The sequence below is a fragment of the Haliotis rubra genome, unplaced genomic scaffold (genome assembly GCF_003918875.1).
Source record: "Haliotis rubra isolate DU_JTF1 unplaced genomic scaffold, ASM391887v1 Scf389, whole genome shotgun sequence".
NCBI classification, from domain to species: domain Eukaryota; kingdom Metazoa; phylum Mollusca; class Gastropoda; order Lepetellida; family Haliotidae; genus Haliotis; species Haliotis rubra.
The window spans coordinates 977352-1003261 of record NW_025767067.1 but is presented as its reverse complement, the minus strand read 5'-3'; the positions used below and the strand labels follow the sequence as shown (position 1 = coordinate 1003261).

General features: G+C 40.8%; 1 protein-coding gene across 2 annotated transcripts in view; it reads right to left on the bottom strand.

Moving 5' to 3' along the window:
- Positions 1–14787: 14787 nt before the first annotated feature.
- Positions 14788–25910, bottom strand: part of LOC124286633 (5'-nucleotidase domain-containing protein 1-like) — a 28053-nt gene continuing 16930 nt past the window's right edge. For both annotated transcript variants that reach the window (XM_046723027.1, XM_046723026.1), the window contains 3 exons: positions 20383–20556; positions 19563–19734; positions 14788–18513 (listed from right to left, as the gene is read on the bottom strand). In XM_046723027.1, the coding sequence (XP_046578983.1) occupies positions 18422–18513; positions 19563–19734; positions 20383–20556 (438 nt within the window). In that variant the 3' untranslated portion in view covers positions 14788–18421. The remainder of the gene's footprint in view (positions 18514–19562; positions 19735–20382; positions 20557–25910) is intronic.

Genomic DNA, 25910 nt, shown 5'->3' with positions numbered 1-25910 from the left:
TGGAGTGTTGTATTTGGCACAACAGGCTGCTTACTGGCAACTATACATCTTAGAATCGGGAAATGCACGACAAACTCACTAATGGAGGTCGCAGTAAACAACTTGATACCACTTGATTCTCGCCAAGCCGTTAGAGATACTGTGCAGCATTACGTCCCCTACATCTGTCAGTATCCGCTGATCATCAGCTCGAATCCCAGATTGGGATCCTTTCAACTCTAAGCAGCATACCCAGGCCTACCAAAGAAAACTTTCCTCCTGTGCATAAAAACGCGAAAAAGTATTAAATATGTCGAAATAGTTGCTGTCAATCAATCAATCTTTATTTCAGTACTGAGGAGGCCACAGGCCTATAGTACATTTCATATATACAAATTTCTTATCGACATGGCTTGATAAATGAAAACCGCAACATTTTTAATTACACTTTCATTTGAAGAATTCAATAGAGACGAAAATGTATCAATTGATGGATGGACAAAATAGAGTTCTTTAATATATTTTTTACGTATAGTATTATATGCTGGGCATAGTAGAAGAAAATGATATTCGTCTTCTATAAGATTATTATTACAACATCTACATATTCTATCCTCTCTTTTGATATTCATAAACCTACCTCTTTCAATTAATAAATCATGAGATGAACAACGGAAACGAGCTAAAGCTATTCTGTATTTCTTAACATAAACACATGATAAATAACGTTCAGTATAAATGTGTGTTTTAAAGATTGAATACTAATTACATTTTGAAGCTAATGAAATTGTTTCCGACCATTTCTGCTGGTAAATATCTTTTAAGCTTTGAGTGAATGCATTTAGAAACAATGACGAACATTCAACGTTTTGTTCATACCATAAATGATTAAATCCTGTAGAAAATATACTCATGCCAATACTGGTTGTCAACCCCCAACCCCCACCCTCTCCAATAAAAAAATTGAAGGGGGTGACAACCATGATTGGCATGAAGATAGTAGGTGTTTAACATGTGTTGTCTAATGCTTTTTACCTTCTTTGTCAAATACATGCTGTCAATCATATCATACGAATGGAAAGTAAACTAAACAAGTGTGAACACAAGTATTATGATGATAAATGCCAAATAACACAACAAAAATACTTTAAATAGGGAATGTAACTTTTGTCCAAGCTGGAAAACGTCAACATGCGGGCGAGACTTCCTCTTCCATGTGCGCATCCAGTTTTAGCGATTTAAGGTTGCCGTTTTTACTGTTTCAGTGGCGAGGTATTATGTTTATGTTGCTATTTCCACAATTGATGTAGACTTTTCAGCGTTTTTCTGCACAGTGGGAAAGTTTTCTTTGGTAGGCCTGATACTAGTGTTGTTCTTGAACCCACGCACGACCAGCATCACCTTGATCCTTCCTACACTGACCACTGTAATAAGTGGTTATATAACCGAACATTGTCCAGAGCGGTGTAAAACCAAACTCACTCCTTGAGACACTGAAAGCTGAACAAAACACCTAGTAAATACCTTACACACCTCAGTATGAGTCAGTAAGATCACACCGGACAAATTGTGGAACTATTTGGTCCCGTCCAGCGCTCGCTCCACTTACAGTGTATTTATGATGGTAAACGGTTATAAATTTCACAGCTATACTGACGCAACAGAATCATGAAGTAACCATAAACTTGCGGTCATAAAAACCCATGCTGGGTAATTTGGAATGCATGAACAACTATCAGTAAGCAAGTGTGTCACCATCTAAGACCCCGTTAGGACTGAGGGTGAGAAATAGTGCCTAGCACCCAATGCTGGTTGTAAGTGGTCACCATCTAGAGAGGGGTCAGGTACGGTGACTTGGCTGATTGTGTCATCGTACACAGGCGGCTTGGTGAGGGAGTTTAGTTTTACGCCGCTTGTAGCAATATTCCAGCAATATCACGGCGGGGGACACCAGAAATGGGCTTCACACTTTGTACATATGTCGGAAATCGAACATGTCTTCGGCGTGACGAGCGAACGCTTTAACCAGTAGGCTACCCCACCGCCAAGGTGGCTTTGGACGATCCACATAATATCTATCACCGTTATCGGGTCCAGGCTCGATTCCAGGCCGCGTCATATGGCTGAACCATTGCGAGTACTACTAGCGCGGACTTAGGAGTTTAACAACAAACACACTCTTATATCACCATGTGTGCGAGGAAGGTATAGGTAGTTGTGTCAGTTTTACATATGCAAGGAACGTTCGTCAGTCCAGAACCCTCTCATTGGGTTTACCTTTGGGGACATCTGCGTATAATTAACGAAGTTCCATGTTATGTTATGACTGAAACTATTTGACAAATTACCTCCATTTTTGGAAATCGACCAATTTCTCCTGAGTACTTTACATTTTTAACGTTATATTTCAATGCTAACGTTTCTATGGAAACCCAAGTGATAATTACTAGTTCATCGATACATCACGAAGAACCAATCATATTAAGTGATCCAAACAACAGCGGAGAACGTGCCGTTCTCACGTGTATAGCGCCTGTTGCGGAGTGTGTGTGCCATTCTCTAAGCTCGTTAACATGGGGATATTTGCATTGAGAAACAGGAACACTTACAGTGATTTGAAAAGAATCTGCTTTGTGCCAGAGGAAGCACCGAGGTGTCGGTCGGGTAGGTTTAGCACGTTTATGTGTATGTTTTGGTGGATGAAGACATCATGTCGGAAGCATTTCAATAGACGTGTAGATGTTCTTCTCAAATATACGCTTAGAATATATCATTCCCCTAATTATTTTCACATGTTCCGATTTTCCATGTATCTTTAAGAATTACACACAACGTCGGGATGTCTTCTTTTGTTCTTTGTGAGCACGGCAAATTCACGGTCAGGCAACACATTGATGTGGGGATAAAACCCGGACCATCGGTCACGATACAAGGCATTTACTACTGGGCCACTGTCCTATATAAGATATTATATCACATTTGAACTCAATGCATCGACAAAGTAGTGATTCGACATAATGATGCTTGGTAATTAAATACCGAACATAACCTTGACCTCCACGTAAAGTGAGAGACTGTTGTTTAACGCCGCCGCAGTCAGCAGTATTCGAACGACCTCACCGCAGCCTACAATGTTGTCTGAGTAGGTGAGGTGAGGTGAAATTGGGTTTAACGTCGTGCTTGAGAATATTTCGCTCATATGACGACGTGCATGTACGTGTATGTGCGGCTGCTTGTACTAGCCCAGACTTAAGCTGGTTTTATAGTGCTAGCACACTGAGAAACCATGCCGCAGTGAAGCATGAATACCCCACTCAGACACATTATACTGACTCCGAGCCGACCAGTCCTTGCTGTACCTATTAATGCCGAGCGCCAGGCAGGGACTAACAAGTACCATATTTTAACGTCTTTTGGTATGACGCGGTCGGGGATCGAACCTGCGACCTTCCGCTCTCGGGGCGGACGCTCTAACCACTACACCACGGAGGCGGTCTTGTCTGAGTAAGACATCCCAGTGTTACCTATTGTGAGCATCTCTTGCAAGCATAACATAATACGAAAACGACTGACACGGAACTCCGTACAACATGCGAGTGAGTGAGTGAGTTTAGTTTCACGTCGCACTCAGCAATATTACAGCTATATGACGGCGGTCTGTAAATAATCGAGTCTGGACCAGTGATCAACAGTATGAGCATCGATCTACGCAATTGGGAACCGATGACATGTGTCAACCAAGTCAGCGAGCCTGACCACCCGATCCCGTTAGTCGCCTCTTAGACAAGCATGGGTTAGTGTACCTTCACGGGTTACGCCATGAGAACATGATACATGGAATATATGACAATAAAGCCAGGGGACTACTGACGACAAATAACATGGGAGGTAACATGTGTTTAAAGTTAAAACGAACGAAGACTGACGTCCTCAATTATATTAAAATGAATTTAGCTCTGTTAACGTTTTCTAAGGACATTAGTATTACGAAGGTATTATCTTTTGATATGTGATTGGCTAAATTCAACAAAACAGATTCTTTCCCAACTATGTCATGGCCGTTTTACCAAATCCATCTTCAACAAAATTAACACATTTTGGACGGTACATAGAAACGAGATTATGGCATTATTTCAAGTAGTTAAAACTTGCAACCACCTTTGATAGCAAATTGTATGTCATATTCTCAACATTTAGGCATGTTTGTATGTTCATTGCCTAGTGGTTTAAGCGTTCGCTCGTCAAGCCGAAGGCCTGACTTCCATTCCCCTGAACTCTTCCCCACATTTGTACAATGTGTGAAGCCCATTTCTGGAGACCCCCGCCGTGATATTGCTAGAATATTGTTAAACACGGCGTAAAACCCCACTCACTCACTCACTGATTGAACCCTTACGGCCAGTATGGGATGCTAGGGACATCATATCCACTTGAAACATTAAACTGGAGAAATAACTTCAAATAAGTATAGTATTTAACTATGGGAATTACACACATGCTTATTGTAATGGGTCATTCCTTGTTCACTCCACAGTGATTTATATAGCAGTTCTTTGCTCATATAGTTTATTCATTGAAACAAAATAGTTATGAATGTGAACAATTTAATGGACGAATAATAACATGAAAAACAAACAATAACGACAAACTAAAAACAAGTTGACAACAGTTGACAGCGGAACCAGAAATGTGTTTTTTTTAACTTTAGTTTTGAAACGTTTGACGCCTGACGCTGTGGAATGAACGGTGCGGAGGCTGATCATCCTGATCACGCCTTGTTTGATGTCTGAGTTACATCAGTGTTCAAGCAGTACTCCTTTGGAAAGATCACTCAAATTCGGGCGTCTACCCTGCAAGTCCCAGCATGCTGCCATCGCTCTTCCTGCATTCAACTAAAAGGTGTTCTCCATGATGTGTTCCTTCTCATCCCGTTCGGAAGAATGCCTCCTGCAGCAGCCTTCAGGTTGTTAGTGTCCCTAAGCAGACCGTGCATCACGTGTTCAGCCGGTGTTCAATGAGCACGAAACAAGTGCTGCGCCTGCTTGACGTCACTACTAGAACACAGTTTACATCATGCTCCATTAGTCATAAGCAAGTCCTATCCTCAGCCCTGAAAGAGGACACACTGACCTCGAGCTCGAAGAGGTCATTAGACATCCTAAAGTGGTGCCCATAGTTCTGCAGAGGCACAGATGACCATCCAGGTGGCAGTCCACCCGAATGCCAGAGGAGGATACTGCTGGGGTGACTATCCCCCTTCTGACATCGGCTTGCCCTTGAACCCTGTCATCGAGTACTGGGTGGGTCTAACAGCCATACCACCGTAGTAGGCCACCACGTGACTCAGGGAAGGAAACCTCAGACTCGACTTCCCGTCAACGTCAGCGGCACCTAAAACATCGATCCTTGGCATGGCCGTCGACAACCATCCAGCCTCCAGCAGGATTCTGTAGCAAGGCCGAGCTTCTGCCATCAAGGGAATTATGGCACCCTGGCAGTCCTGGGCGTTGAACACCCTCCCCACGGCATCCGCGAATTCCCTGAGGGGCTGGCCGGGCATCCATTCCCAGGTCAGCTGACTCCTTAGGGTGTTCGTGTCCATGCTGCCAGGGTACAGAAGTCCCTGGATCTCGCAGACTCGACCACACCGGACAAGCCATCTCGACCGGGAGTCTTCAGGCTCCTCCACCATCTCATCTGCTGCCAGATGTTTGCTGAAAGGAGCCCAGCTTCCCAGGGTGCCGAGGATGGCGTCGTGAAGACGGTCGCCCATAACGAGGACCCCGTCCAGTGTAGCTGGAGTCCACAGACCGGCAGGGACAACTGCACTAGCAACAATGGCGGACAATGCCACCGAGGTGCACTGGGTGCCTGGATGTCTTGATCTGAAAGAAAATAAATAAATCAGAACCTAAAGGACTTTATTCAAAGAAGTAACTAAAATTGGTCTCAAATACGAAACTATTGTTTAAATTCCTTTAGCGAAGTATACATAAACGCACGAGAGCAACGTTTGAGTAGTAAAGTATTTTTTCCAGAGGCCCATATAAGCTGCGTATCCGGGTAAAATACACATATAAAATTTCCAATTACGCATTGAAAAATAATTGTTGCGTACCAATTACGCATTTAAAATGTTAGATACGCAAAAAGTTTAAAACAAATGCGTACGGAATATATTTATAAAAATTGCTTGCGTAATGAAAAAGACATCGATTGCTATCAAGTTGTACTATTAGTATAGGACAAGTGTTGTACTGCCAGGATGAGTGATTTTTTATGAAATCATTTCCATTATATTTAAGTTGGTTTTGATTAGGTTTGACATAAGGCAGAACATACCTGCTTAGTAAACTTACTCAGTCACATAATACTTAGGTGAGTAAAACTGACTGAAATACGCACATATTTGAAAGCAGTCGGTAACGGAAAATGAAATACCCACTCAACATTCATAATACCCACTCCAAAAATACAGTCGGTACAGTATCCACATGAGCTAAATCTTATCTGGAGCTCTGTTTTCTATAATTAGCTGATGTAGTTTACTTACGGGCTCCATACTTCTGGAATAGGACCTTGGTGGAAGTGTCCGAGGACCGAGTGTCTGCATTCAGGCTGACCAGACACCTCCACGTTGTCATTGACCTCTGTACATGACTGACTGGACATGGGTGCGAGTTCTTTGGTAGTATGGGCGGCGTGGGCAGATCTTGAAGGGAGGAGAGGGTGTTCCCCGGACGGGGTACCACACCCACATACAGCAGCCCCAGGGTGTGTGCTGTAGTCCCCTGGGGTCGGGGTAAGGAATCTCTTTAAGTCCAGGATAGGCTTTGGCGACCTTCAGTATGAAGAGCAATATATATGCGGTATTTAGGTCAATTTTAAACAAAACAATGTACCTTCAGTTAATGTATGTAAAGATTCGGTGACATATGCTTTTGACGATTAAAACTACATTATTACAGGAATAGCGGGTGTATCAATTTCTTTGAAAACAACCATAATATTTTGTTATTTGTGATAGCTCAAAATAGAAACACCGACTGTCTTGGAAACGTCTGTCACCATAATGATATATTGATGAATTAGCTTTGATCTCTCAAGTGAGTGAGTGAGTTTAGTTTTACGCCGCACTCAGCAATATTTCAGCTATATGGCGGCGTTGATCTCTCAAGAAAAAGATAGCAGGTTATATATCATAGATTACTTTCGTTTTAGATCATGACTTACCCATTCGGGTAGCTTACGGTAATTTCTTTCCTCTGAGTTTCCTTAATATATCGCCAACGTCATCCTTCAAGTCAATTATCACAGTATCCGTTACAGTGTCAGAATCTGACTGTTTCACTCACTTTCACTGCAGCCTGGAACTGCTGCAAAAACTACGGTTCTGTTGTTTTAGTTTATTTTTCACTTTTCGAACAGCCCAAATTGACTCAGTTATGATATCATAATATGACTTACACCATGGTATCAGTACTTAAAGTACCAGTTAACAACAAAATAATGTCAACTAGTATCCTTCTACCCATTCGGTTCCCGGTGTTCGAAAGGAATTTGACAAGGACTATAAGTCCAGTATTATTGTCCACGACTTACACTGTTGTATACTAGACCACTGGATGAACTAAAGGTACTACTGGACATGGTCACTTAGACACTCACTCACTCGTGACCACATGTGTCACACATGACTATAACAACTTTAATTTGTCATTCAGAGACATATAATGTTGACACATTCTGAACAGGGTGTTATTCATGAAAGGAAAAATGAGCTAGGTGCCCACCCTCCTTTTGTTCTGAAAGTTTATTAAATGACCATTGAAACTCATGGCTTCCCAGCACCCCGGTTCAAAACGAAGACACATGGATTCCGACAATTCCTCGTCTGACGAGAGTACGCCCTTCCGACCTGACTACTGGCCACGCTTCCTGATCATTGAAGCTTGTGACAAGCAACCTTTGCAACTGAATCCATTTGCAATTTCCAAAGGTATCGCTGGTATCTGCGGAGAGGTTGCCAATGTTACAAAGCTCCGATCCGGTTCTCTCCTGATAGAATGTACTTGAAGACAACAATCCTTGAATCTCCTCAAAATACAACTGACTGAGTGACTGAGTTTGGTTTTACGCCGCTTTTAGCAATATTCCAGCAACATCACGGCGGGGGACACCAGAAATGGGCTTCACACATTGTACCCATGTGGGATTCGAACCCGGGTCTTCGGCGTGACGAGCCAACGCTTTAACCATTAGGCTACCCCACCGCCCCTCAAAATACAAGAATTTGTCAACATCAAGGTCGCTGTCTCAGCGCACAAAACACTTAACTCGTGTAGAGGCATTGTACGGGACAGAGCTCGATGCCTGTCTGACATGACTGAAGAACAAATTGTCGAGGAACTCCCCCAGCAGTCCGCCACAGCCGTAAAACGATTCACCTTCAAAAAGGACGGTGTTGTTCAACCAACAAACTCTTTACGTTCGCGCGAGCAAAGATTCTTGACTCGATTAGAGCTGGTTATTGTAGCATTGGTGTGGAGGTGTATGTCCCCAATACACTCCGGTGCTACAACTGCCAAAAGTTTGGACATGGATCCAAGTCCTGTCGTTCCTCTGCTGTTTGTTACCGCTGCGAAAGTTTGAAGTGCACAAACTGCGGTGGTAACCATATGGCCTCTTCCAAGTTTTGTCCATCCAGAAAATGTCTCCTTTCATGAAGCTAAGAAGAGGGTTGCAAGTTTAACTGCAGCCCCTTCAACCATCACCTACTCTTCTGCTGTCTCCCGTCCTTCTATCACGACTGCAACTATCTTGTGTCAGACCGATCTGACATGGGTCACATCTTCTCAGCCAACTCAACTCAACTCAACTCAGCCCATCTCAGCCACTCCATCTCCAAAGCCAACAGTCAAAACCGCTGAGTCACAAACACCAGAACAAATGCCAAAACCAGAAACAGAAACTGCGCGCCGAAAAAGGGAAATAAAGAAGTTACAGAGACTAAAGCAGCTTGTGCAACTGCCAAACACAAAACCAAAGGCCACCTCTCCTTTAGAGGTCCACGTCGAGGTCCATAACTCCTTTGACCCTCTGGATATGGAGGTCACTCCATCTCCACCTGACACCAATAGGAGTTCATCAAACACTTTCTCACGTTCACGTGACATGTCACCAGTGGAAGCACCATGAATCCACAAAACATGATTCAATGGAATTGCAGAGGACTTAAGAATAATTTTAACGAATTACAGTTATTGATTCAAGACTTCAAACCATCCGCGTTTTGTCTCCAAGAAACCTACCTAAAAAGGACTGATAAATTTGACAGTGGTTCCCACCACTCTTTCTTCTCCCCAGTGTAAAAGCTACTGGTGAGGCAGGGCATCCTCCATAGCCCTGTTCCACTTTTCACCAACCTACAAACTGTTGCTGTCCGCATGACGCTGAACTTAGGATTTACACTATATTCACTCTATCTTCCTCCTCCTCAACTATCCACCTAGCAGATCTTTACAACTTATACGATCAAATCCCAAAGCCCTGCATAATCATGGGCGACTTGAACGGCCACAACCCCCTATGGGGGAGTTCCGATACAAACAACAAGGGGAAAGTTCTTGAAGATTTTCTCTCAAATATTGATCTATGCATCTTCAACGATGGATCAAACACTTATCTCCATCCTGCCACTGGAACATACTCTGCTCTTGATCTATCACTTACAGATTCTCATCTTTTAAACGAGTGGTCGGTCCACGATGACCTTTGTGGAAGTGACCACTTCCCAACAATTCTTACTCCTATCAATCCCGCGGATGAACCACCTTCAACAAGGTGGAATTTTACTAAGGCCAATTGGCCATTATTCCAAACTCTGTGTTCTGAAAACCGTAAACCTGACAATTTCAGGAATTTTCCTGACCCCATGGAACTATTTTCAGACGTCCTACATGACATTGGAGACAAAACCATTCCTAAGTCCTCTGCAAACCCGCACATACGCAAACCATGGTTTGATGCAAACTGCAAACAAGCTGGAAGAAATAGGAAGAAGATGGAAAATATTTCCGACAACATCCTACTGTGCATAACCTGAATGCTGTTAAAATGAAAAATGCCAATGCAAGACGTACCTTTAAGCAAACTAAACGCAGATCATGGAGGAAATATGTGTCCAAAATCAATTCCCGCACACCCATGTCCAAGGTGTGGAACATGATTCAAAAGATTAAGGGAAAAGGATCCAAATCTGGTGTTAGCCATCTCAAAGATGGTCACTCCCTCTTAACCAATAAAGTTGAAATTGCAAACAAACTTGGCGAAACTTTGGCAAACCACTCCTCCTCGTCAAATTATAACTCCAAGTTCCAGAAATACCAAACCCAACAAGAAAAGAATTTTAACTCTGATAATGGTGAGGACTACAATGAAACGTTTTCTCTCCATGAACTACGTACTGCCCTGGGGCAGGCTCACGACACTGCAGCAGGAGCTGATGATATTCATTATCAACTTCTGAAACACCTCCCTGATCCAAGTTTGGAAACTCTACTCATTATATTTGATAACATTTGGACAACCGGCAACTTTCCTCCTTCGTGGCACAATGCCATTATCATCCCTATACCAAAACCTGCCGGGATCATACTGATCCCTCAAACTACAGTCCTATATCCCTAACTAGCTGTGTTTGTAAAACCATGGAGCGCATGGTCAACAATCGATTAATTTGGTACTTGGAGACCAATAACCTCCTAAGTGACCTCCAATGTGGTTTCCGAAAAAAAACGAAGTACCATTGACCATCTGGTGCGTCTGGAATCTTTTATAAAAAATTCCATTGTCAACAAACAACATACTGTATCTATCTTTTTCGATTTAGAAAAAGCATACGATACAACGTGGAAACATGGTATCTTAAAATATTTACATGAATTTGGACTGAGGGGCAAACTACCTCAAGTACGGGTAGGTTCCATATTGTCTGATTATTTCCACCAAGATCAGGGCGTCCCTCAAGGCAGCATCCTGTCTGTCACCTTTTTAGCATCAAAATTAACAGCATCACTAACGTCTTGAACAGTTGTGTTGATGGGTCCCTTTTCGTGGACGATTTCAATATTTCATGTCGTGGTAAGAACATGCACGCAATAGAAAGGCAGCTACAACTCTGCCATAACAATATCCAAAAATGGGCCAATGAAAATGGCTTTAAGTTTTCAAAATCCAAAACAAATTGTATTCACTTTTGTCGTAAATACAAACCACACAAGGATCCAGACCTATCTTTAGATGGTACTCCTATCAAGGTAGTAGAAGAGGCTAAATTCCTGGGACTCATATTCGACCGTCACCTGACATTCTTACCACACATAAAATATTTGAAAACCAAGTGCTTGAAGGCTCTGGACTTACTAAAAGTCGTTTCAAATACAGAGTGGGGAGGGGATCAGACTACCCTCCTTCACTTGTACAGATCTTTGGTTCGCTCTAAACTAGACTACGGCTCCATTGTCTATGGCTGAGCCTGCAAAAGCAATTTATAAAAATTAGATTCTATCCACCACCAAGGCCTGAGGCTCTGCCTGGGAGCTTTTAGGACCTCTCCGGTAGACAGTCTACATGCAGAGGCTAACGAACCTTCCCTTGAACAATGCCGCATTAAACTTTCACTGCAGTATATCACTAAATTACGTTCAAATCAGTCCAATCCAGCATACAATTGTGTTTTCAACCCTCTCAATCAAAACCTGTTTCCTAAACTGCCAAGCCTGGTATCACCACTTGGAATCAGAATTCAACCACACATATCTGCAGCTAAAATTGATCTCAATATCATAGCACCTTACCGACCCCTGTCTTCACCACCCTGGCAGATGGTGAAACCACAGGTCGATCTTACCCTCACTAAACTCAAAAAGTCCGAAACAAATCCTTTGGTGTTCCAGCAGGAATACAACCAGTTACGTTCCAAGTATGACACCCATAGATCCAGTTTCACAGACGGATCCAAGGATGAGGGCCAAGTTACCAGTGCTACAGTCATTGGATCCAAGACTGTCTCCTCTAGGATTCCCGACAACAGTTCCATTTTCACTGCCGAGGCCAAAGCTATCTATTCAGCTTTGACCTATATTAAACAGCAGAATCATTCCAAAAACTTCATCGTTTTCACAGATTCATTATCTTGCCTTCAAGCACTTCAAAATGTCACTTCAAGTAACCCAATCATTCTGGACATTTTAGAACTTTACAACGACCTCTCTACTGGCCAATGTGACATCGTCCTCTGCTGGTTGCCGGGTCACGTCGGCATAGCAGGTAACACAAAAGCCGATGCTGCAGCAAAAGCAGCTCTTGACAAGCCCTTATCTCCACTGCTGATCCCGTACAGTGATTTCAAACCCACTATCAAAAGCTATACTCGGGACCTCATGCAAAAAAGGTGGGACACTCAAGTAGGAAGAAATAAACTGTATGAATTGAAGCCAACAATTGGTTATACCTACTTGGGTTGTCAGTCAAGACGTGATGAAGTAATTTTACGACGATGTCGTATTGGCCACAGTCGGTTTACTCATGACTATCTGCTGAATACGGATGGGGATGGACCCCCATGTGTGTCTCTTGCGATGAGGTTTTCACCATCAAGCATATTCTGCTTGACTGTGTGGACTTCTCGTCTACAAGAGACTCACATTATGAAGCAACAAATCGGAAAGATGTGTTCTCCCGCGTGAGCGCTCATCTGATAGTGAACTACCTGAAGGAAGTTGATCTGTATCATAAATTGTAACTGTGTAATGTGACTAACAAATTGCCTGCCTTTAATTTAGTGCTATGACATTTTCTATTTTTTTAAATGACAATGTAATGAATATATGTTTTTGAAATTAAAACTCATTTTGACTCTGTACTTACAATGTTTACTAATGCAGACTTGTTCTCGTCACTATATGGCTGGAATAATGCCGATGTGACGTAAAGCCCAACTCAACTCAACTTGTAAAAACGGGTAAAAATGAAGTGTGCAACCCCCTTTCTCAAGAGTGTGCACCACCCACACCCCCTTTCTCAAAAAACTGTATCCGCCCTTACAAAAAGTGAGCACAAGTATCCGATGCTGATGTAGCGTGAACGTCGACTCAGCGGCAGTTCTCTGGAAGAGGGTAACATTCAAACTTACCGCTACTCGTGAAATGCAGCACAATCTCCTGGCGTGTCGAGAACACCATTTCCTGAGACGCCGGAAGTACGACTGGGGTATATAGATTTTACTCGCCATGTGGTCCACGATAGATGCGCCACTGTTTTACAGAAGCGGTTCCACAAGCGGAGAATGCATAACGTACATTATATGCCAGTACAAGTATGCTGGGAGAATCAAGAGCTTGTGTAAAGTCAAACTCCCCTCTCTTGCAACTCATTAGACAATCGCGTGACGTCACGTGAAACAACCAATCACAATGCATAACCAAGGGTTTTGTACAAATTCCGTACAGCAACATTTGAAAACATTAGAAATGGAGGGCTATCAATACGCTGCAAAGAAACTCGTACAGAGGTTCAACATCCTTCCAAAAACTCGTAATGGTATTTTACATTTTATTTCCGTCTATATTTATCAGTTTCTTTACAGAGGTTAAAGGAATTCATTTGAATGACAATGACAAAGTGATCTCGGAAATTATTACTGTTTGTATTGTTGGGCGTTGCTCTGGCCAAGTCAATGAAGAACTGCCTAATATAAATAATGGACAGTAATTGACATTGACTCTGCTGCAAGCGTACGGAAACCACGGGGCAAATCATTGGCCACACAAATTCCTTAATAAACCCAGTTGTTCGTTAACAAACAAAATAACATATTCATCAACCTGAATATTTATGTTTACCACAGACTCAATATCTGTATCAAAAGACTTCAATGTCTAGACCTGAATCGAGACCCAGAATCTGGTCAGTTGCTATTCCTTGTCATGTCATACAATCATTAAAACGAGTAGTAGGAATGAATGATATGATTACTGAATGAAATTGTGCTATTTGGTGTCCACATGCAGCATTTACGACTTCCACTATTGTGATATTGTTGTGTGTGTGTGTGTGTGTGTGCAAGTGTCTGTGTGTTTGTGTTTGTGGAGTTCCATGGTAGTCTTGGTTGCATGCGCAGCTCTCAGGAGAGGGTGTTCTCTGCCCCGGTTGCATTATTTCGTTCAAATGAAGTCACCGATTTGTATTGTTGTCTAACTGGTCTGGGTTAATGATTATATGTTGGTTTGTTGTTTAACGCCGCACTCAGCAATATTCCAGCTATTTGGCGGCGGGCTGTAAATAATCGAGTCTGCGCCAGATAATCCAGTAAATTGCAGTAATCAAATTAATGACTTCATGAGAGACCTGTGAAATGATAACCAAATGTATTTACGTTTATTGTTCCAAAAGAGCAAAACTATATCGAAGGTCATTTCTGAAGTGATGATTGGTAAACGTAATCAAATGACCATATAATGAGAACTGTTCCCGGTCCTTCAACTGTTAGGACTCCTGGATCCGTCCTGATACCCCAGTGGGGATTGTGAGGTCACAATGTCCGCCAATCACAATCATGATCCAGACTGACTGACTGACTGAGTTTGGTTTTACGCCGCTTTTAGCAATATTCCAGCAACATCACGGCGGGGGACACCAGAAATGGGCTCATGATCCAGAAGTGGTCTTGACCTCTGAGAGAAGATGGCGCTCCATAAACATATGCCAAAACAGGCTGGTAAAATCAGCATACAAAACGTTTCCTTCTTTGTCTAAAACCGGTTTATTTCATTTAAATGCATTCACTAAAGACCATAAAAACATGTCACACATCTGATTCGTTATCTGTTCTTCAGGGAAATATCCCAAATGCCCATTGCTGGAATGAAAATCATCCCTAACCCACAAGCCACAAGCGAGTTACAGAGTTTAGGGTAATGGTGTATATTACTACTTTGAAGAAAACTATTCAGACCAGTAGACACTCTTGGTGTATTTCCATCCCAGTTTTACATCACATCCATGGTAAGTGAGCAGATTACATTTGAGTATCTACCGTATTTCCTCACTTGTATAAAGCAACTGTTCAACAAATAAGCGCTGGGTCTCCAATAAAGCCGGGTGTGTCACATGTTTACAACGGAGTTTTCAAATAAAATACCAATGGAGAATCTACGTTTATTTCCATTGAAACTTTAAGCGCCTTGTCTCCAATAAGAGCAGGGTCTGGAAGTCTGTTGGAAAAAATCCCCGGGCGTATTAGAGGAAATACGGTATACTAAATATACTCCCTGTCAACTTGAAAGCCAAGTTCAACATAACAAAACATTTCCTGTTTCTCTTTACTGTCCACAATCTATAAGATTTGTTAGATGTTTATTAGAATCACTAATCAAACGTATGAGCACTCGGTGAAACGATGTATCCATGATACAAACATAATGGTCATTCAAATGATTGTTTGCACAAATTGCACCCAGCAATATTACAGCTATAACAGTTGTTTCTAAATGATCGAGTCTGGACCAGACAAACCAGTGATAGGCACCATGAGCATTCATCTACACAACTGAGATCTGATGACCAGGATCAATCCAAAACAAAAATATAAAAAAAACAAATTGGCTAAGCATAAGTCCATATTGCTCATCAGGATATTCAAACAACAGGTCGTGATTAATGTCATGTCAAATTAATTAAAGTGTAGACTACAACAAATAACACATTTACACCTTAACGTTCTGTAACAATAATAATAACTTATCCTGTCCGCATGTGATCTGGAAAAGGCCATCACACTGTGAATCTTTAACTTTTACAAAATCAGTAGTCAAAAAGCGGAATTTGAATAGTGTTGCTTTGCTCAATTTGTTAAATCATTTATTATAGTGAGGCTTGAACAGTAATAAAAATATTAAAGAATAAACATTGACCACAAATACATGAATAAAGAAAATGAAATGTATCAAACATAGTAACCACCATTGAGGATAGCAGAGGACATATGTGGTCTCTGACCATATTTATTTTATTGCCCCTGATTAGGTAAAATAATAAGCTTAAGAAACAAACATTATTGACTGAATAAACAAATATTATCAAAGCTGAAGCAGTAGCAGTGAATAATGTTTCATGTTCCACTTGACGACACTTATATCATATTACTCAAATATAACTACATTTGTCCTCACCTGAAGTGAATCACAAGACATGTCCTGAACATTTATTGTGGATTCACTACACCTATATACACAGGAGTGAGTGAGTGAGTTTGGTTTTATACCATAGAATTCTGTATTGTTTCCATGACAACAGCTGGTACAGTGACAAGGATACAAGGATGCTGCCTGTCACTTCCTTCTTGAGCTCACCAGCTGTCCCATGCAAATTAGCTGCCTAAGACAAGCAACCAGTGGAAGACAAAGGCAATACAAAGCATTCGAAGCAGCTTGGCAAGTTCAGGCAGACTGACTGACTGACTGACTGACTGACTGAGTTTGGTTTTAGGCCGCTTTTAGCAATATTCCAGCAACATCACGGTGGGGGACACCAGAAATGGGCTTCACACATTGTGCCCATGTGGGGATTCGAACCTGGGTCTTCGGCGTGACGAGCCAACGCTTTAACCACTAGACTACACCCACCGCCCAGTTCAGGCAGACTTAAGGATGAGGTGATATCATTATCATAAACTTTATCTGTTTTTAAGTACAAGAAAAACATCCCGCTGACTTGACAAGAGATACCTCAGCCTGTAAATATGGCTGAGATCTTTACATTATATGATAGGACATCTTGTTGTGGTACCATTCATATTTAAAGTTTAACGTCATTCATGCATGACTTGACATGTTCACATACATTTCCATCATCAAAGGAAATGAAGAGCATTTCAAATTAAAAAATAAACTCTTTTTTAGTAGATCTGAGAATTAATTTTTAAAAATTGGACTAACACCTCTTATACACACAAACAGAAAATAAAATTAAGCCGCTGTATAAATTATATTCATATCAATGAACAAATCACCCACATATATATAAACCATGTATCATTCATTCATTGATTTATTGATTCAGTATGCATCAATGGTCAACCAATACAAAACTCATATTGTGGCATGTTATATTTGGAATTACACTTTCTTAGCTAAGTACAAATTCTAGTAATTTTGTTGGGTCGAGTCATAGTTAGGATTCGAACCCACACCCTCAGAGTCAGGCACCTAAATGCCAGCACACAAAGTCAGACGCCTTACCCGCTCAGCCACCCCACTTTCACAAAAAATGGAAGTCGGACAACTGGTAGTATAGACTGCGGACTTTGTGTACCCCTCTGACAAGTGTAAATTGGCACGGCTCCCACGGCCGAAAGCTATGATTTACCCATAGTACTCAACTTTTGATAAGGATGATCAGTTTTATCACATATAAGAATATACATTTGTGATATTGAGAATCTGTTTTGTGTTTCATCAAAAGAAGAAAATATACATATCAAGAGTGGAGAAATATATAACAGCTCAGTCTTGCTTGTAAATCACATAAAATGTGAAAAAAAATACCTGATACAAAAGTATGTAATATACTGCAATATTTACTGCCACCATCATGGTGGGATGTTGAGGTAAACAATTTGTAAGTAACATGACATATTACTGGCTCATATGTATAGATGATAACCGCAGTACCAACTTCTCTCAAAGCCCCAAAGTGTCTGTTACAGACTCAGACGCCTAAAACATGCTTCTCTTAAAAACCGAATTCTATAACAAGCATTTCCATTATATTTTCAGCTGAGGGGTATTGTAAGTTTGTAAAATGTACATCCTTTCCAGGGCAATAGAAATACATTATGCAGCATTTTTAGCATAGAACCATATCATCACGATCACAATAGGGAGCCTTACAACAGAACATATATATTGATTCAATAAAACTAACAATGCATTGTGTCCATTTCATATACAAGAACTGTTTTAACATTTGCCAATTCTAGTAAAGGTGGTTAAAGTTACTCTGCTACTTTAATAGTTGGTTGTATTCCTCCCAATCAGAAAACACTCTCAGTTATCCTACCGCTTTTGAGTAAGTGTGTGTTTTGCATACAAAGTGAGATGATGTGTATCTTCATGGTTGATATTGCTGGTCGATCAACAACATGTCCTGTGAACCCATTGTTGATCAACACTAGCCTTGAATATGATCCTCCTATCTGAACATTCACAAAGATGGATCAACATGTATTTGCCAATTCAGGGTGGAGATGGGTCAATGCACAGGGTATTTGAGGTGTCAGTGGTATCAGATGATGATGGTGAAGATCAGTGGCTCTGTTCACCGGCTGTATGAAGATGCATTAAGATTGATATGAGCTGTGTGTTAAAGATCCTTCAGATGGTCACAGCAGGGACGCAGGTTTGCCAGGATGGAAGCCCTGAGTAGAGCCGCTCTTGGCTCCGAAGGAGTCAAACTTGTGGTCCAGTGGCACTCCTGGGGATGAAGTTGGGTGATATTGTTATGAGAATCTGTTATATATATCTTCCATGAAGTGAAGGTCTTATACATTTACCTTTCCTAAAAACAATTTTCATCCTTTCTAAATATATCTTATGTTACATGTGTGGAGATTGTCAGTGAGGTGAGGTGAAATTGGGTTTTACGTCGTCCTTGAGAATATTTCGCTCATATGACGACGTGCATGCGTGTGTATGTGTATGTGCGGCTTCTTGTACTAGCCCAGATTTAAGCTGGTTTTATAGTGCTAACTCACTGAGATACGATGCCGCAGTGAAGCATGAATACCCCACTCAGACACATTATACGGACTCCGAGCCGACCAGTCCTTGTTGTACCCATTAATGTCGAGTGCCAGACAGAGACCAACAAGTACCATATTTTAACGTCTTTTGGTATGACGCGACCGGGGATCGAACCCGCGACCTTCCGCTCTCCGGGCAGATGCTCTAACCACTACACCATTGAGGCGGTCTGGAGAATGTCAGTGATGAAACCTGACAGTCTGTTTACCAAAGACACCTTTCCATTTTCTATGTTCCTGATGAGGTAAGCTGACACCAAAGGGGAGTTACCTAACTGAAACTTGGCAATTTGTCTTCTTCAAGAACAATGAAGTACATTGTGCTTCACGTGAGTGAGTGAGTGAGTGAGTGCTCAGCTGTGGTGCTGACCAACCTTGAACCAACAATCATACATTTCTTGCATGTCAAAAGGGCGACAACTCTGGGGTGTCAGCAATTTTGTACATAGAAATATTTTTAAAAAAACATGCTTAAAAATTATGGGAAGGGGATGGGGACATTGATTTTGTACATGACACGAAGGGGGGTGTCACTTACTTCGTACAAAGTTTGTTTTGTGTGTGTGCGTGCGTGTGGTGTGAGCATTCACATTGTACATGCTTCTTCATAAACGTCCTTATCACCCCCCTTAGATCACTGTCCTTTAGATTCAAAATCCTCATTTTCAAAACTCCTGGAACAGCAAATGGAAAACTACCGGTAATGAGAATCTTAACACACCTGCCAGGTACTCCAGACTGGGCACGGTGATGTCGCTGTATTGGCTGATGACGTTCCCCCACAGAGTGTTCATGACCTTGTTGGAGTCCCCCTCGGGACCGTGGTACAGGAAGGGCCCCCATACATCGGAGATCAAGTACTCTATTTCCTCATGGGTCACTAGTGAACTGTGCTGGAAAGTAAGCAGACTCTGTCAGTTACTCCTTCCCGTATTGGGACGTGCCACTAATAACATGCTGCATCCAGTCACAGAACAACTGAAAACAAAATGAAACAGATATAGAGAATCTCACCCCAGTGTCTTTTGATATCAAATATATCACCACGAGTTGATAAAGTAACAAATATCCAAGGCTTACCAAGGATATTTTTACTTTTATCAACGAATGTTGATATATTTGATATCAGAAGACATGAGGGTGAGATTCTATTTATCATCAATAATCACTCTTCATTAGTTTTCAATGAAAAATGTACATCTCTGAACACAGTACTGCCATTAGATTTGCAGTGCAGCGATGTCATAACATTGTGACGTCAACAAGTTCATGACGTCATAGCATTGTCAGGGCATTGTACAAAATCTACTGTCAAAACGATATCTCCTAGGAGATATCGTCTGATCTCACACAAGCGATATTTTCTGTGGAACACAGTTTTGGATGATAAAATAGAGTGCAGCCAGTGGGGACTGAAAGAAGCTGAATCAGAACACCACCAGGATTCCTGGAAAAAGCTGAGATTCCCAGAATCTAAATGCTGACATACCAACATCTGATATGGGGGACATATACAGACTACAAACAGGATTTGTATTCACCTCTATTCCTCGTCGCCGTTTCTTTTGTGACGGCTCATCATCTTGTTGTACAGTTCCGTCATCACATGCATATCCCTCTGCGTCCATTTCTTCCAGAAGTAGTACAGTGTCCCAGTCTGCATACATCTTAGACGGAAAACAATCAGCGCAGATGTTGTCTCCAAAATATACAACCTGAAAGAAATAGAAACAATCCATAAATATGTGAAAGTCTTCACAGCAAACAACATATGTAAGTGAGAGATTTAAATAGTACTGTCAGTTTGTATTTGTGAACAGTTACCATGGTAATAGAGCTTCACATAAACAAAGAAAAAAGGGTTTAGGCAAAACAATGATGTGTTCCTGGGCCCACTTGCACAGAGCAATCTTAGCTACAATCAATCTTAGGCCCCTACAATCCACTTTACAATCACCATACAATGGCCCTAATCCACTTGCACAAAGCCGATCTTAGAGCGATTGTAAGACGGCATGTATTTAAGATCGCGATCTTAGCTAAGATCGAACTCTTCAACGGTGGAGGTGCGAATTTCTTAAACTCGACTCCTGTCTACAGTTGTCTGCAAGTGCGGCATAGCATATTAGCGCATAAAATAGAGAGTGATACTGGTACAATACATACCTCCTCAGTTAGCATTTGCAGAATTAGCATGAAAAACATTCCAATCTTCTAAGGAAACGAATACGTGGATGATAGCATATATTTTTCTATATTTTAACTGTCTTGATTTATGAACTGAGAATGTGCTGAAACCACGGAAATACCTTACCCATGTTTTATGAAAATATTGAACTGCGAAAAATACATTCATAAATTTGGGTCTAGCTTTAGTGACTTACATAATTATGAAAATTATAATAATATATCAAATATCATACAATATTTCCTTATGATATAACACCCTAAATGCATGATTTACCACTGGTTGTCAATGAGACATTGTTTAATGCACAGCTGTTTGTTTTTTTGTTTTTTTGTGTGTGTAAAATCCTAAATATCTCAGAAGTAGCAAATTGGTTTTCTCACAATATAACAAGAAAATGTAATATGGCTACAGAAGTGTTGTAAAGGAACTCATGACAGGGAAATACGAATATCAAATAATATATCGAGAGAGCAGTTGCTAAATACTCATTCACAGTATATATTAATGATATGACCCTATTGGCGCTGATAAATATTTTTCTAAAAGTGAAATTAAAATTGAATCTTGATTTTGCACGTTAACTTGTATCTAATTTTTGATTACTTTAATGATTAACTAAGACAAAATCACTCCATCACCGAAAAGAAAATATCTTGAGCTCTGCGATTGGGCATGACAGACTCTGACACGGCAACGGCATAGGCCAGGGAAACCACTCCCCATCTTGCTCATAAACTAAAATTATCTGCTCTTGAGTTAATGAAAAGGTCACGCCATTGTTAATCGCGACGCGGACACCATTTGCTAGTATCCTTTCATTGATTATCAAAAAGGTATGTTGTTTCACACTTATTCCAACATTGAATCGGGTGGGAATAGTACTTTGTGATATCGACTTCGATAGTTCTGTGGTTCACTACAGTAAATAACAATGTATCCGACGTTAATCGGGTTGTGCATTCTCCGCGGTTGAAGTGTCGAGTGCTTAATCATACAGTTCAGTTTTATGCAATATTAAAGCAATCTCCAAACGAAAAGCTGATTATTTATGCGAAACTTGAACAATCGCTTTTGTCAAAGACTACAATGATCTTAGCTCCTTTACAATTGGTCCGGACCAATTGTGCAAGCCTTCGATTGTAACTTACAATGATCTTAACCTACAAAACGCTTAGTGTGAAGTGGATGGCGATTGTAGCCGAAGCCTAAGATCGCCATCTTATGGATTTACAATAATTGTAGCGCTAAGATCGTTCTGTGCAAGTGGGCCCTGGGCCCACTTGCACAGAGCAATCTTAGTTACAATCAATCTTAGGGCCTTACAATCAACTTTACAATCACCATACAATTGCCCTCATCCACTTGCACAAAGCTGATCTTAGCGCTTCATTGTAAGACCGCATGGATTTAAGATCGCGATCTTAGCTAAGATCGCACTCTTCCACGGTGGAGGTGCTAATTTCTTAAACTTCGACTCCTGTCTACAGTTGTCTGCAAGGTCGCATAGCATACCGCGTAAATAGAGAGTGATACTGGTCCTGCACAAATACATACCTCCCTCAATCGCGACTTTGCAGAATTTTCATGACAAACATTCCAAGAAATCTTCAAAGGAAACGCGATTACGTGACGATAGCATATATATTTTTCTACATTTTAACTGTCTTGATTTATGAATTGAGAATGTGATATTTCAACCACGGAAATACCTACCCATGTTTTATGAAAATATTGAACTTCATGAAAAATACATTCATAAATTTGGGTCTAGATTTAGTGACTTAATAATTATGAAAATTATAATAATATATCAAATATCGACAATATTTACTTATGATATAACACCTAAATGCATGATTTGCCACTGGTTGTCAATGAGACATTGTTTAATGCACAGCTGTTTTTCCTTTTTGTTTTTTTTGTGTGTGTAAAATCAAAAATATACCCTAGAAGTATTGGTTTTCTCACAATATAACCAGAAAATGTAATATGGCTACAGAAGTGTTGTAAAGAATTCATGACAGGGAAATACGAATATCAAATAATATATCGAGAGCAGTTGTTAAATACTCATTCACAGTATATTAATGATATGACCCTATTGGCGTTGATAAATATTTTTCTTAAAGTGAAATTAAAATTGAATCTTGATTTTGCACGTTAACTTGATAACTTTAATGATAAACTAAGACAAAATCACTCCATCACCGAAAAGAAAATATCTTGAGCTCTGCGATTGGGCATGACAGACTCTACGGCAACGGCATAGGCCAGGGGAAACCACTCCCATCTTGCCCATGAACTAAAATTATCTGCTCTTGAGTTAATGAAAAGGTCACGCCATTGTTAACGCCCGCTGGGACACCATTTGCTAGTATCCTTCCGTGATTATCAAAGAGGTATGTTGTTTCACACTTATTCCAACATTGAATCGGGTGGGAATAGTACTTTGTGATATCGACTTCGATAGTTCTGTGGTTCACTACAGCATATAACAATGTATCCGACGTTAAATCGGGTTGTGCATTCTCCGTGTTGTTGAAGTGTCGAGGCGAATCATACAGTACAGTTTTATGCAATATAAAAGCACGCTAACTCCAAACGTAAAGCTGATTATTTGCGTGAAACTTGAACACCATTTTGTCACAGACTACAATGATCTTAGCTCCTTACAATTGGTCCGGACCAATTGTAAGTTTCGATTGTAACTTACAACGATCTTAGCCTACAATCGCTTTGTGCAAGTCGATGGCGATTGTAGCCGAAGCCTAAGATCGCGATCTTATGGATTTACAATAATTGTAGCGCTAAGATCGTTCTGTGCAAGTGGGCCCTGGTCTTTTGGCTAGGCTGTTAATGACTCACTGATGCAGCTTTCCATCAACTGTACAATCCTGCATTCTGGACAGGAAACAGTTGCCTGTTGTATTAGGAGGCTCGGCACAACAATTTATTTACGTTCTGCAGATTGATGTAAACATTTCTCAGAGGCCCAGATAAGCTGCGTATCTGGGTAAAATACGCATAGAAAATTTCCAATTACGCATTGAAAAATAATTGTTGCGTACCAATTACGCATTAAAAATATTAGATACGCAAAAAGTTTTTTAAAAATGCGTACGAAATATATTTATCAAGTTGTACTCTTAGTATTGGACATGTGTTGCACTGTCAGTAGAGGATGAGTGATTTTTTATGAAATCATTTCCATTATATTTAAGATGGTTTTGATTAGGTATGACATAAGGCAGAACATACCTTAGGTGAGTGAAATGACTGAAATACGCACATATTTGAAAGCAGTGGGTAACGGAAAATGAAATACCCACTCAACATTCATGATACCCACTCCAAAAAAATACAGCGGGTACAATACCCACATGAGCTAAATCTTATCTGGAACTCTGATTTCTCCTGACGAGCCCCTAAGACCTCACATTCACCACACACTCAATACACATAACCTGCAAACACACAATATGTAGTATGTGCAGTTTGTACTTTTAAATTTAGGAAAGCAGTTTTTCAGAAAATAGAAAAGTTTGGGATGAAGGGGAGAAAATGATGTAGATGAGGATCAGAAACATCATAATTTTAACTGTCAATATACCTACTAAAATCTGAAACAAGCCTAAACTGTTGAGCATTTCAAAAGTGAATTATCATTATTCTTTTCATCAAACCCCAATTAAGCACCACCTTAAACATATTTTGTCATGTATAACATAATCATGTGTTAATGGTTAAGAAAACATATACAAGGTTCAATGCGGAATTCAGCATTTCACAACTAGCTATGGAATTTATCATCCACAGCAAATGTCCATCACTTTAAACACAACTAAAAAGCCCAAACAGTCTACTCTGTTGACAACTAGACCTCTGTGCGAAAGAAGCATTATGAATAACATGACACATACATGAACGTTTTCCAGCTGCCCAAGTAAACGTTCAAGGGAGGTAACTCTTCTTATACTGTGAGCTGGCACATTTCAACATGTCCTGCACTTTGGATCAAATTTGTCACAGGTAAAATCATTACGGTAGTGTCACAAACAGTCGTGCTCAGCTAAGATTTTCATGTGTTTGATAGTGGTTCTTCTATACATGATGCATGAAGCCACTTGATGACATTGTAAAAAGGCACTATCATGCATTCTACATCAAAGAACAAATTGAAATTATTCAGAGTACCAGTCATAAATATAATAATATAAATGCCCATAGGAGATCATCTGACAGCAAATATTGGCCAATAATTAGCAATAACCATCATCATCCTACAAATCTGTTGGTCATCTACATCAACAGACAGCTGTCATAAAACATATTGAGAAGTTGACTCCGATCTTTGAGTGAGTGAGTTTGGTTTTACGCCGCTTTTGGCAATATTCCAGCAATATCACTGCGGGGGACACCAGAAATGGGCTTCACACATTGTACCCATGTGGGGAATCGAACCCGGGTCTTCGGCGTGACGAGCGAACGTCTTAACCACATGGCTACCCCACCGCCCCCTCCGATCTTTGAAGTCAATGAGGGCGATCAGTATCTATGCTGTCAGTTCCTCAGCACAGGGACTGCTTGGCATGGTGGCTTGGATTAGAACCTGAGGACATGGTCAGATGAGAGCATGTGCTTGACCGGTGTCACAGACAAGTGTGTTCAAGTTGGGCCTCAAGGTAACATGGGGCGTGTTGTTCAGCAAAAGTTTGCAAGCTTCGCTGCGCTATGCTGCCTGCTTTCCCGTGCAACGGACTGCTGTATGAGCGCTTCATTCAATATGGCGTCGTCCAATAAAAACACATCACCGATACTAGCCACACTTTTGGCACACGAAGCTGCAGAAGATATTCCATGCAAAGATTTTGAATTGTA